The sequence below is a fragment of the Quercus suber genome, unplaced genomic scaffold (assembly GCF_002906115.3).
Source record: "Quercus suber isolate HL8 unplaced genomic scaffold, Cork oak 2.0 scaffold_36, whole genome shotgun sequence".
Taxonomy (NCBI): domain Eukaryota; kingdom Viridiplantae; phylum Streptophyta; class Magnoliopsida; order Fagales; family Fagaceae; genus Quercus; species Quercus suber.
In genome coordinates, this window is record NW_027069501.1 from 1,772,651 (window position 1) to 1,786,379 (window position 13,729).

The 13,729-nt window shown below is 34.4% G+C and overlaps 1 protein-coding gene across 1 annotated transcript; it reads right to left on the minus strand.

The window, feature by feature from the left end:
• Positions 1-827: 827 nt before the first annotated feature.
• On the minus strand, positions 828-2,061 carry LOC112002948 (metalloendoproteinase 2-MMP). The gene has a single exon (XM_024035117.2). The coding sequence runs from the start codon at positions 2,008-2,010 to the stop codon at positions 1,066-1,068; it is 945 nt and encodes a 314-aa protein (XP_023890885.1). The 5' UTR covers positions 2,011-2,061; the 3' UTR covers positions 828-1,065.
• Positions 2,062-13,729: the final 11,668 nt, after the last annotated feature.

Genomic DNA, 13,729 nt, shown 5'->3' on the forward strand with positions numbered 1-13,729 from the left:
GCCGTAATGTAAACAGTAAAACACAATAATATAAGTTGAAAATAAGTTAAAACCGAAACAAAAGAGTTTAAGAAATTAATATATATAAGGATTGAAAAAGTGAAAGAAATTGATATAAACTAACAAGAATAGAAATATTGATATCTACAACAATAAAATAGTATACATGATTGAATTTCCCATAATTCCATTGAATTAAAGGGGCGGTCATGTTCGAAGCATAGAAAAAATAGGTAATATTTTATCATTTTAGTATTTATATATAAAAAAAAAAACATATAGTATTTTATCATATTATTAGTACTTATTAGTTATCATATCACTGAATTTACACTATAACTGTATAATGAACGTGTCCTCTCTAAAAATTCCTTTAATACTCCTTCATAATGGACGATGTTAAGTCCTTAGCAAGCCATCAAAGAAAGATAACCGTTCAATCACATTCAATATATTCATTGACGACCATTACTCAAAGGTATTAAACTCCCATCAAGAAAATAATTGTTATACTCAAGATAATAATCACCTATAATTATGTCTAATAGCTACCTAAGTCACCTATAAAAGAGACAAGCTGCTTCACTTGCTAAGGTATGTCAAAAATTATTACAAATCTACTATTAATATATGGAAAATATGAGTTGATATTGACTCAAGTATTGGAAGCTCTCCCACTGAGCATAATCTGGTGGTCTCTTTGATCAATTCTTTTTATTTTGCAGATCCTACGAAATCGTCAAAAATTCTAGTTTGGACGAGTGATCTAACTGATAATTTTTAGCATCATCAGTTTTCGTGTTGAAACACTATCATAAAAAAAATCCTAAAGAAATCATTATTATTATTTTTATTATAGTTAGAAAAAACTTTTAAAAGCTTTATTTACCACATCACAACAAACAAATCATTATTATTACCGCATGAAGAAAATTACAATCAAACATCACTTTCTCGTGTGAGTCGGTGAAACCTAGTACCCCTAACGCCATGCATTGGCACTTAATTTAACTAGTAGATAGCAAATGCTTTATTCTCTACCCGCTTATATTTAGGCTTACACACTCAAAAATTATACAAGGCTTTAATGCCATCAATATCGTCCCTATGCAAACCTTGGGTCACTCCTGGAAGTATGTTAGGCCACATGATGGCCCCTTCAACAGAGCTATGATCGAGTCCAAGAAGATGCCCAATTTCATGCAATGCAACAGTCTCCAAGTCAAACGCATTTGGGGCAGCTCCAACACTCCACTGCTCATCTGCATCATAATGGAATCTCCCATCAGTAGGCGCCCAAGCATGTGCTAAGATTCCACCAGCTCCATCAAAAGCGTGCCCATCTCCATGATCCCTCCTGTGGAAACTAACTTTGATATTTGCATTTGTGTGGTCCTGAGCTCTTGAGAACTTGAAGTGTGTGTTGGCAGCCCATGTTTCAAAGGCTTTTGCGACGGGACTCATTGCTTCAGTTGGAGTGCCAGGAAGAAATCCATAGGTGAGATGGTACATAGAGGATGGCCACTTGGGATTTCCTTGGAAGAAAGTATAGTGGGAGACGGTATGTAAAGAGCCATGGCGGTGATGATGTTTCTTCTTGCCTGAGCGCATCCAATTCGTACCATTGGAGATATCTGCCACCCCACAACGAGGCATCATCATTGTTGATACTGTTTTGGCATCCAAAGTTCCGGTGGCATTGAGATGGTAGTTTAGTTGGTATGTTTTAATGGCAGATTCCAAGAGTTCATCGAAATCATCATCATTGGTATGAGTGTGATTTTTGGAATGGTTATAGCTCAAATAACCAAAATTTTCGAGGTAGGCTTTGAGGTTATGGATGCCTTTGACCTGTTCTCCCTTGTGACATCCCTGAAGATGTTTGAGAAACTCAAAGGGTGATGATTTTTTGTCATGGATGTTTCGTGAAGTTGCATGCGAGTGGAGAGGAAGGAGGAGAAGGAGGAGGAGAGTGAATGAAAACAGAGAAAAAGCTTTATTATAAGCCATGACTAAGAAAGTTTAGTTAAGCTAGTACTTTTTTTTGAGCAGATGTTAAGCTAGAACTTGATGTTGCAAAAGTGTTATAGTTTGGTTGCTATTTATAGATTATCAAGTAGAATCTAAGACGGTATGTAATCGTGTGAATGCAGGTTGATAAATCTTTTGCTAAGTCAGTCGTGTATTTTTTTTTTTTGATGAAAGTCAGCCGTGTATTAACCAGACTTCCAATTCTTCGGTCAAAGTATAAGTTGATCTTACATATATTACATACCAAGTCTCCACGCAAGTATACGTTGATCAGCGTTATATTCAAATAATAAAAGGAGACCAATTCTCTAATATTTGGGTCTTAACGAGTACCCTTGGACTGGACTCTGTGCCATACATTATATAGTCTCCAAATTGATTGGGACAAAAAATGAATAGCGTAAACTGCGGGTTGGGAGAGGGTGTGTAAAATATGCAGCGCAGTTGATTACGGAAAACTTTCTTGAAATTCCATTGTTTTATTAATTATATATTTTTTTCTTCTTTACAAAATTCTAGTTATATTGACAGGAAATTGCTACATGAAATTAAAAACAAATTCGAAAAACAAAGCTGCAATATTGTAATCTAACTTTATACCTCTTACATATATTGTTTTCCGAAAAACGTGAATCTATCTTATTATTTTCTTGGCATTATTTCAAATAATATGTATTAGGGTCATATTTTTTTTATGTAATTGGTCAATCCTTTGATAAAACGCACTTTACTTGTAATTGGGTAAATCTAAATTAGGTTTTATACATCAAGAAATATGTTGTTCAAACATATCAAGTGTTAGTATTAGAGATATTAAGATTGATTCAAGAAACAAGTGAAGAAAAACTGTTTTATTAAAACTCGACAGATAGCTAGACAGATAATTGCTATTGAGACTAAATAGGAAGCTCAACACAAGCTCAATCTATCAAGAATTACAATTTTAGAATTTCCAGATCTGAAATTTGGACCATGCTGATGTATTTGTTTAGGATTTTTTTTCTCACAACTCTAGACATATATAAAGCTTTTTTTAAGAGCCATTACACATGGATATAGAGACAAATAGTTTATTTTTTAATTTTTTTTTTCTGTGAGAAGTTACTGCGTTTGTATGCCATAAGGTTTTGTAACCAAGTGCTTCTTGATTTTTATTGTTTATGAAGTGAAGAATTTTGCAGCAAACAAAAATCATTCAAGTTGCTAGAGTTAATCACGTATTGGGATTCGTGTAAAGGAGTTAGTAACAGATTGGAGATTTGTATATCAAAGGAAAGAAGACTGATATAAGATCAAGTCCAATTGGGTATTGGAGTGAAAGTTCAACTGTAGGTTGATATTTTGGGATAGGTTAGGGTAATGGTAAGATTTTTCATATTTGTAATCGCTTGATTATTGATTAGTTAATTCTTGGGAGTGGTAACCTTAAATTCACCTGGTGAGGTTTTTACCTTGCGAAAAGTTTTCTCCATTTGTCAACAAATTACAGTGTCAATTTAATTTCCATTGCATTTAGTTTATTTGGTGATTTGTTGGTGCCTCCGCGATTTGCATGTAATTTGACCTAATTAATCAACTTAGATAATTGAATTAATTAACCAGGGCCAAGTTATCTTAACCCAACAATATGTGAAGATCATAGACAGAAGGAATTCATTGTTTTAATAAAGATTAAAATCCAAAAAATGAAAATTCCTCCAATCCACCATGTGGTATCTTAGCTTTGTTTGTTTTGCTATAAAATATTTAGTTGTAAAATGTTTTCAACTAGAAACACTTTCAATGAAAACATTTTCTTTTCTAGTGTTTGGTTGGATACCTAACAATGCTTTGGAAATCACTTTTTAGTGTTTGTTTCGTTGTAAATTAAAAAAAAAAAAAAAATCCTTCAATTAGAAACAAATGGAAAATGTTTTACCATTACAAAAAAAAGACCTATTGTGGCGGGCCAAAAGCGCCGTTGAAGCCCTAAAAACAGCTGCTAAAGGTACATTTGACCTTTAGCGGCGGGTGCTATTGCGGCGGTTAACGAAAACAGTTTACAAGTTTTTACATAGACTTTCGGTCAACGAAAAACATTTTGCAAGTTTACTGACCACATTTTACGAGCAAACAAACGCCTAAAAATGTCGAACATTTTTCAAAAAACATTTTACTGCACAACAAAAGGAGTGTTAAAAGACTAGCTACGTGTACTTTTAATCACATATCTATTTTATATTCATATGACTTATATTTATCTCCAAACCAGTTTACAAGAAAATTTTGTCCATCTATTATTATTTTTTCTTTCTTCTTTTTTCTCCTTTTGCTACTAAAACCTCTACCCTTTTAGGACCTAAAAGGAATAAATTTGAGATATATAAATGGAAGTACACAGATAGAATTTGTAGAGTACAAAAAAGGAGTCAAAAGGATGTGCTTTCAACAATTCTCTACTTAGGTCTTACTTCTTAGGGCCAAAATGGCAAAATACCCCTTTCACTTAAAAGTTTCAGCAAAATGCCCATGTTCTGAAATTATTTAGAGATATGGAAGAGATTGTGTAATTATAGTCTCCAAATTAATTGGCGGAAACTGCGGGATGGAAGAGATTGTGTAAATTACGTTTGCAGTGCAGTTGACTATGGGCAGACTTTCTAGATATTCCAATAGCGAAAACAAGAGCCGCAATAGTGTAATCAAACTTTAAATCAATTGCATTGTTTTTCAAAAAACATAAATAGCGTCAACTGCATAGCATTTTCTAGCTTCTTTCTTATTCTTTTCTTAGTATTGTTTCAAATAATATGTGAAGATCACAGACGGAAGGAATTCATTGTACCAATAGAAAGAAAAAGAGTTTTGGAACCTGAAAGACCCTTTTAAATTTAAATCTAATTAAAGAGAGCATGAAAAATCTATGCAAAGCTGCAAACAATTGAAAAATAACAATTATCAACCTTTTCGTTTCTTTAGGATTAGTTGAAATGTTATCAGGTTAGGAGTAGAGCATTCGCTATAACTTTGGAGTGGTTGTATTGTAAATTAAATCCCTCTAATCGATTCAGGAAGCTTTCAAGCTCGAAATAATTATTTGGTATGTAAGAGTTTTCAAAAATATATTTATTTATAACCCGAAGGGGTTGGCTTAGTGGTTTTTAAAACCTCATGATATTCATGAGATCTTAGGTTCAAAACTTCTTGCTAGCATGTTGGGGCCACCTCCATAAGGTTCTTTCCTATAATAACTTGGTGTGTGTGTGGGATGGTGGGATTGCACATGCCAAAGGAAATAATTAGATACTTGAAAAGATTTGAATACCCTTATTTATCACACATACACATATATGGGAAAAAATATTGCAATCGTTTTATAAAAGTTTGACTGACTTGTGTTTCATTCTAACAAAATAATACAAGCCATTGTTATTAGGGTTGTTTTTTTGAGGCATTCGTTCATTCTTAGTCCATTTATTACACACAAAAAAAAAAATGAAAAAAATGAAAATTCCTCCAATCCAGCATGTGGTTACTTAGTCCTGTTTATCCCTAAAGAGGTAGAGTCACATAGTAGAGATGGCAATTTTGCCCTGTCCCGCTTGACCCGCATGAATTTTCCCTACCTTGCAAAGGTGTTGGAGTGGGAATGGGGTGAGATTTTAGACACGTACCATGGGGCAGGGTGGGGATGGGTTTACACTTTTTAGAACCACCCCGCCTCATCCTGACCCCACGTTGATAAGGGTTAAATTGTGATTTTTACATACTCTAAAACCCTACTATTTAAACAAATATATCATTAGCTTATTTTATTCTACCCAACGTGGTTCTTTGCCTCTTTTTTCTCTCTAGCAAAGTTAGAAAATAAGAGTCTGTTTGGTTTAGGCAAATTTTGAGTGATATCACTGGAAACTCATAACTCAGTGACAAAAAAACATGGGACCCACATAATTTTTTTTTTTTTTTTTTGGCTTGATTTCCTAATCTTGTTTTCATCATTCAAACTCAAAATTTTTGAGTGAGAGTGATAAAAACCGAAAACACCAAATTGGTGTTTTCAGTTTCTAAGATACATAACTCAGTGGCACAATGGTAAATTTTTAGACTCTGTGGAGCCCATAGGATTCTATATTGTCTTGTCCGTTCAAAGCTGTTGGGTATTATCATCGCAAACAATCACAGCACCACCACAACAAACTCAGTGCCGCCACAACACCACCACAACAAAACACCATCGAAACACAAACCCAGCCCACCCAGCGCTGCCATAGCAACCTACCGCAACAAATCACCACCGAAAGACCAACTGAAACCCAAAAACCCAATCAAACCTGATCTCCACCGTGACCCATAACCCGATCTCCACCACTGAAACAACCCACCACTTTAAACCCAATAACCACCGATTCAAACCAACCAAAAACAGCTGAGAAAGAAACAGAGAAGAGAGAAAAAAAAATCAAATACAAATTGTAGAAGGGAGATACAAAGAAACCACCACGAGCAACCACCATCACCATCATAAGCAACCACCACGAGCCATCGTGAGATTAGTTCAAGCTTAGCCCAGATCGCTTCACCTCTGTGTCTAATTTCGTGATTTGGGTCTCCGATCTAAGGATTTTGAGTTTGGGTTTGCTATGCTTCTTTTGTTTTTTTTTTTTTTTTTTTTTTTTTTTGTGCATCAGAGAGAGAGCAAGACCAGATCGTCACCATTTGAGAGAAAGCAAGACCACTTTGTGTTTGCTATGTTGTGCTTCTGTGTTGATGTGGGAGGCGAGGGAAGAAAAGAAAAAAAGGGGTGGAACTGATGGGATGAAATGAAGGAGAGGAAAAAAAGAAAAGAAGAAAAGAACTTGGACGTGCGGGTGGGAAATGGCTTCACCACTGTGTATAGTCAGTGGGTGGGGTCCACAACTTTAGAAAAAAGTTGACTTAAAAAGATGAGTTATGTGATTGGGTTTTTAAACCAAACAAGAGTTTTGGGATTTTTTAGTGAAAGTGGGATTTGAGAACTAAGCGATGAGTTTTGAGTTTTAGTTATGAGTTTTGGGAACTAAGTTAAGAAAATTGAGTGATGGGGAAACCAAACGGGCCCTAAGGTACCAATTTTAACATTTTCTTTTGTCTTTATTAGAAACAAATTTATATATTATTGAATTATTGATTCCATTCAATGTCTTTCTTAACATAGATTTGATCATGAGCATAATAGAATGTTTTCTATTTTTAATAGGTACGGGTTTGTAGGTTTGTGTTTGTGTTATTGTGTGTGGCTGTTATTTGTATTTCTTTCCCAGCATCATAGCATGTTATTTGTAGTTCTTTCTATAATGAACAAATTGGAACAACATAATAGCATGTTTTGTAGATATATATATATATATATATATGTGTGTGTGTGTGTGTGTGTGTTAGAAAAAATAAAAGTTTTAGATTAGTTTCACAAATAAAAATATGGGTATTTGTAGATATATATATGACTCACAAATAAAAGTTCTTTCATTAAAATAATATACATACACATACATATATATTGTGGCGGAGAAAAATAAGTCAAGCTTACTTTTTACCTACATAATTAATTTATAGAGATGGGATGCCAATCAACCTTTGTTACCCTTGTTTAAGTTAGTTAAACTTGAAACGAAAGGATGAGTACTAGGAATGAGTATGAGACAGGGGAATTGATTAACAATAATCTTAGATTGCTTGTACTATGTTCCTCGGGTTTAGTCTGAGGTACAAATTTACACTTGTTCTTAGTTTACAATGATGTTTCTTTCTTTTCCTTTTTGTTCAGATTTCCCATCCTTCTTTCACAGATGCCTCGCTGCCTTATATAGTCACCCAAGTTGTATCTTGGCCTTCCATTTGGAGGGGCAAGGTTCATTCCCCTTGATACTTGTCTCATCAGGGCCTTATTAGAAGGTTTCTACACTAGGTTAGGAGTTGTGATGACACTATTTAGAGGTCATTTCCTCATTAATGCGGCTAGCTAAGTGGGTTCAGAGCATTGAATACGAAGGTGATGGATGCTTTATCTGCATTCTTCCTTTGCTTCCTTGGTTGCTGCTCGATGGTCTTTAGAACTGGGCCTCAGCCCTCTCGAGGATGTGCTAGTATCCTCAGGGTCCTTGGGTATTATAGTCTCCTTGGCCTTGTGGTGAGTTATTATATTCGCCCCGAGGATCTGCTGTCAGTACTTTCTGAGATTTGTTCTTTTGATATTGGCCTCCTCTTATTTGTCCTTTGTTCTCGGATTCTCATCCACACACACGTTATAAAAAATAAAGAAAAAGGATATTTTAAGAAAAAAGGGAAAAAAGGACTTCCAGATTAGATTTGAGAAAGATTTAAATAAATACTTAGATAATATTATTAAGTTTTTACTAAAAATTAGTTTGACTTGATGAGATAAATTTATTTATAATTTCAAGTATATTGTTATTAATGAAACAGGTAATTTTATTTTTTAAAAATTGTAATAGCTGTGGGGCAAATTAACAAGTAGTAGAGTTTTATGGGGTGGGGCAGGGCTTCATGGGGCCCTAAGGAGTGGGGATGGGGTAAGAAAATTTTTCCCGTTATGCGGGGTAAAGCGAGAATGGAGCAAAACAAAACCACGCGGGGTAGGGGCAAAGACCCCATCATTTGGCCCCACCCTGCCCCATTGCCATCCCTATCACATACAAGGTTTTCAAACCTGGATTGGACCATACGGTCCGACCTGGTTAACCGTGAACCCCTCACAATTTTGGTTCTTTTAACCTTGAGAACCTCTATATGAGGAAAAAGCATGAAGCTGTTCAAACCAAGGTCAGACCGTACAGTTCTGAGAACTATGGCTAGTTTTTGAGGTTCACACGGTTCCTTCATTTGATCGAAAAATTGATTTTGGCCTGTAAATTTTTTGAATTAAAAAAATTCGAGAGAGAAAAAGAAAAAAGAAAAAAGAAAAAAAGCCACGTTACCACCGTCACTGAAAATTGAGATTCTTTGATGCTGCAAAACAAGGTTGAGAGCCTGAAAGTTTGAATTGAGATGGAGAGATCGAATTGAGATAAGGAGGAGACTAGAATCGTTGGATGTGAAAATTTGAAACTCTGAACAAGAAAGAGGAAGATAAGAATAAGAATGTGTGGAGGTAAATTGATATAATATGTGGGCTGTAAAGTTGATAAAACGTGTGACAGTAGGAAAAGTCAGGCAGGGACTCTTGGGAGACATGAAATACAAGTTGGTAAGTGTTTTACCTTTTTTATTCATAGGTTTTATCACCACTACCACCAGGCACCGGTTTCTAATTTTTATTATGAATGTTTAAAATTACATTTTTTGCTCCTGAATAACGTCTCTAATTTACTACTACTATATTAATACAATATATTTTATTTATTTTATAAAGTTAACTAGTCTTATATTATATAAATATGTTATTGGCCTGAAATTAGGCTAAGACATATTGGCTTAGATATGTGTGGGGGAGTTTTTTTGCTCTAAGGAAACTCATGAGTACTGCTTAGGCAATTTTTGCTCTTTGTCCCACATTGGAAAGGAATCATTCCTCCTAGCACCTTATAAGGCATGAACCAATGGTATTAGAGTACCATTAGTTTGGTTAGGTGCTAGGAGGAAGGATTCCCTTCCAATGTGGGACAAAGAGCAAAAATTGCCTAAGGAGTACTCATGAGTTTTCTTAGAGCAAAAAACTCCCCCACATCATCACAGTTCGACTCCAGTTCGGCCTCAAAAATCTTGAACCTCTCATTTTTATGGTTTAATGAACGGTCCGGGTTTCAAAACCTTGATCATATAGGTGATTGACTTGTCATAGGGTCTAATAGCATCATTACTTTCTAGAGCCACAATGATAGTAGCTTAATTTTTGATATTTATATTATTATTAGAAAGCATTATCATTCTTAATTTTTCATATTTATTTTATTATATTTGGTTTTTGAATGATGTTCAATAATTAATTTTGTTCTTAAAAATGAAATTTAATGCATGAATATGTCTTTTGTAGGAGAATATAGAACTGGTTCTTGTAAGAAAGGCATGAGAAGAATTAAGGAAAGTCGCACTAAATCCAAGTCCAATTCAGATTAGGCTTGCACATTCTTTAGTAATTTAGGCATAACTTTCAGCTCATATATCATTGTGATAATTTAAGTTGGAATGAAAAGCTAACTTTAAATGATACAACGTTGTAGTTTACTAAAATTCCAAATTTTGACTTTTAATTGGCCAAAAAAATTTAGTTAAGTGAAGCTTGAAAATCAGAGATTTTTTCCAAATGGGAATTCTACTTGTAATAGGATTTTTGGTCAATTTAAAGGCTCTTTTGATCAAAATTCAAGGGTGTGATAGCTTTGAAATGAAAATTAGGTTTTGTTATAGTTTCTTTTCAATTTTTAGAGTTTTCTTTGGTGTAATGACTTACTAGAAGTCTTGATAAGGTAAGGTGTGAAACCATGATGTTAAAAACCGGTTTGAACTGGCTGGTTCAATTGACCAAGAAACTGGGTGCCAGACTCTAAACCAGTCCAGTAAAAGCAGCTAAAACCAGTAAAAACCAAGAGCCAAACCCTTTTTGGTCCTTTGACCATTCCAATTTTTAAAACAATCAGTGAAACCCAACCTTCTATTGATATGTTCTTAACAATACTTTTATAATTTTAATGTTTAAGTTATTGTCTTTTTGATTGATTAACTTATCTAGAAAATTTTTTAGTTTTGTATAATAATTTGATTTAGTGTAAACTCTAGGCATGTTAAACGCTTAGGATTCCCTACAAATTATTTCACTGGTTTTGTCTTGTCTAAAATCAATCAAATTCTTAAAACTACTTTGGGAAATTAATTCTTGAGTTCATATTGCTAAATCATCTGACTAAGATCATCTTTCATATGAATTTTAGTTGAGTTATAAAATACAATGGTTAGTATTACCAACATATGTGTTGCATGGGGATCCATAAATCTCAGTGTTTTAAAATATTGTTATTTCCCTCAATATAATTTTTCTTAGCCTAGCCTCGGTTAGGTGGAGATCAAGGGATGTGCGGAGCTCAATCCTTTTTTCCATGCATTACGAGATCTACTAGAGGAAGTATATCTTGGACACACAAGGATAGAATTTCTTCACACTTTTAACCATATTTTGCAGCTGGTTTTTAGCATATCTAATCATATCTTGTACATAAAAGCAATTCAAAATTATGCGTGGAACTTCAACTAAATTGGAGATGGACATCAATTTATTTCAATTCTTTTTTTTTTTGGGGGGGGGGGGTGAGAACTAGATTACGACTGTGCATGTGCATCTAACAAAATATGTGACACATACAAGTACAATAATATCCAATGAAAACAACAAAAGTGGCCATTTTATGAGTGAATCAATTAAAGTATATCCAAAAAACAAAAGTTCTAAAAATAGAGAGGAAGAGATTGAGAAAAAGAAAAAAGAAAATAGACATACATTCGTGTACTATAATTTGGTTTTACCGATGTTTTATATACATTTCTTTTATATACCTTAATTATTGTAAGAGGTAAGGTGATTTATTCTTAACGAAACTACAATGTTGGTTCTTCAAGTTTACCCTGTGTGCACAATTAATCCCTCAAGTTTGAAACGAGCACAATTGGTCCCTTAAGTTTTAAAACAAATGAGCACAATTGGTCCTTTAAGTTTTAAAACTGAGTTGTATTAGTCATTTTACTAATTGCTGTTAGTGGTGTTACTTACATGGCTAATGAAACGATGACTTAACATTTTTTTTTTAATGATGTGGCATTTTTTTAATTAAAAAAATTACAAAATAAAGTTACACGTAAGAAACAATCTCCGCATAAAAAAACGTAATAAGCAATTTGATTCACAACCCAGTACCAAGAGAGAGAGAGAGAAGGGGAGAGAGTGAAGAGCGCAAGCCCTAGCCGCATCATTAAAAAAAGGCAAAAATGCAAAATTGACTCTCTAACTTTCAACGTTTTTCATTTCAGTTTTCTAACTTTCAGTTTTGTCATTTCAGTCCTCTAACTTTCAATTTTTGTCAATCTAGGTTTCCATTAGAACTCAATTAAGGCTGCTGTTAAACTCACTGAGAAACGACCGTTTTACCCTTCTATTTTTTAATTTCGAAATTAAAAGAAAAAAAAAGAAAAATCTGTATTAAAAAAAAAAAAACATTTTAAGGGGAATGACAAAACAAAGACACATTAAAGGGTACTGGGCCCCGCCGAGCCTGTTCTCTCCTATTTCTCACTCAGCTCCATCTGGGGCTGAATCTTCGCCAGCCCAATTATCACCTTGTGCTTCTTTGACTCACACTTCTGGTACCGGAAACTCCCTGTCACCGGTACATGTAGTGAGCTTAACCAGGTGTTGCCGGTGAACCTAGCGAAGTGGAATTTCTGGGACTTGTTGAAAGACTCTGATCCCCATAGAGCTCTTCGTCTGGGATCTTCTTCTTCTTCTTCTTCTTCTTGGTGTTTCTGGTGTTTGACTCTGCCGTAGAAGATTATGATGTAATTTTTGATTGTTGGGTTGGCAGTGGAGAACTCGAACAAGTTTGGGCATGAAGGAGAGTTTGGATAGGAAGAAAAAGAGTTGGGTTCTTCAAGTTCTACATGTTCATCGTGAATGGAAAGGTCACAGAGTGAGAGCACGTCTTCCTCAAGATCTTCATGGCTTTGGAAATATGTTTTGTCCTCCATGATTAAAGATAATGAGAATTTTTTGTTTTTGTTTTTTGTGAAGGAGAACTTGTTGTTGTTGGTGTTTGATGAAAGTGGAACATTTTAATCAGTCATATCATCAGAAAATCTGAATATATACATCTTCACTTCTTTGCATTTGGTTTCTTCTTCCTTAGATTAACTGCTTTCGTCTCACAAAGATAACAGAGAGATTCGAGCTTGGTTAGAGCTCTCTGGTTGTTTTTTTTAATTAAAAATAAATTGAAGAACAGAATAACCGGATCCGACACAAACTTCTGGGGTTGTTGAAACCGATTCTTCCCCTCTCAATGTTAGGGATTTACGTTAGGGATTGGGTCTCAATGTATCTTTGTTTTGCCTTTTTTAGGGATTTTTCTTTTAATTCCAAAAAAAAAAAAAAAAAAAAAAAGGGTAAAACAGTCGTTTCTCAATGAGTTTAACAGCAGCTTTAACTGAGTTCTAACGGAAGCTTAGATTGACAAAAATTGAAAGTTAGAGAACTGAAATGACAAAACTGAAAGTTAGAGGACTGAAATAAAAAACGTTGAAAGTTAGAGGGTCAATTTTGCATTTTTGACTTAAAAAAATTACAAAATTTTTTAATTAAAACTTGAACCTGCACATTCTAGCTTTTGGTTAACACAGACGTAATGATTATTCTGCAAAAGTTTGGCGAGACATCTCCGGGCCAAATAGCAAACCAATTACATTGTTCTTTCAGTACCAAGTAAGTNTGTTAAGGTTTGGGAATCATACATCCCTTATCAATGAGTCAAGAAAGATTTCCATCACTAGCTAGCTCAGTAATAATTTCTCTTCAATTAAATTTTATAGTTTTGAATTTTATCTCATCTTTTGGTTTGATAATCATCTTCATTTTCCTGTGGATTCGACCTTTCTGACTTTCTCAACAATCTTGCACTAAGGGCAATATTGAAGTCGTAGTACACAACTTGAGCTTCCATGCATTACGAGATCTACTAGA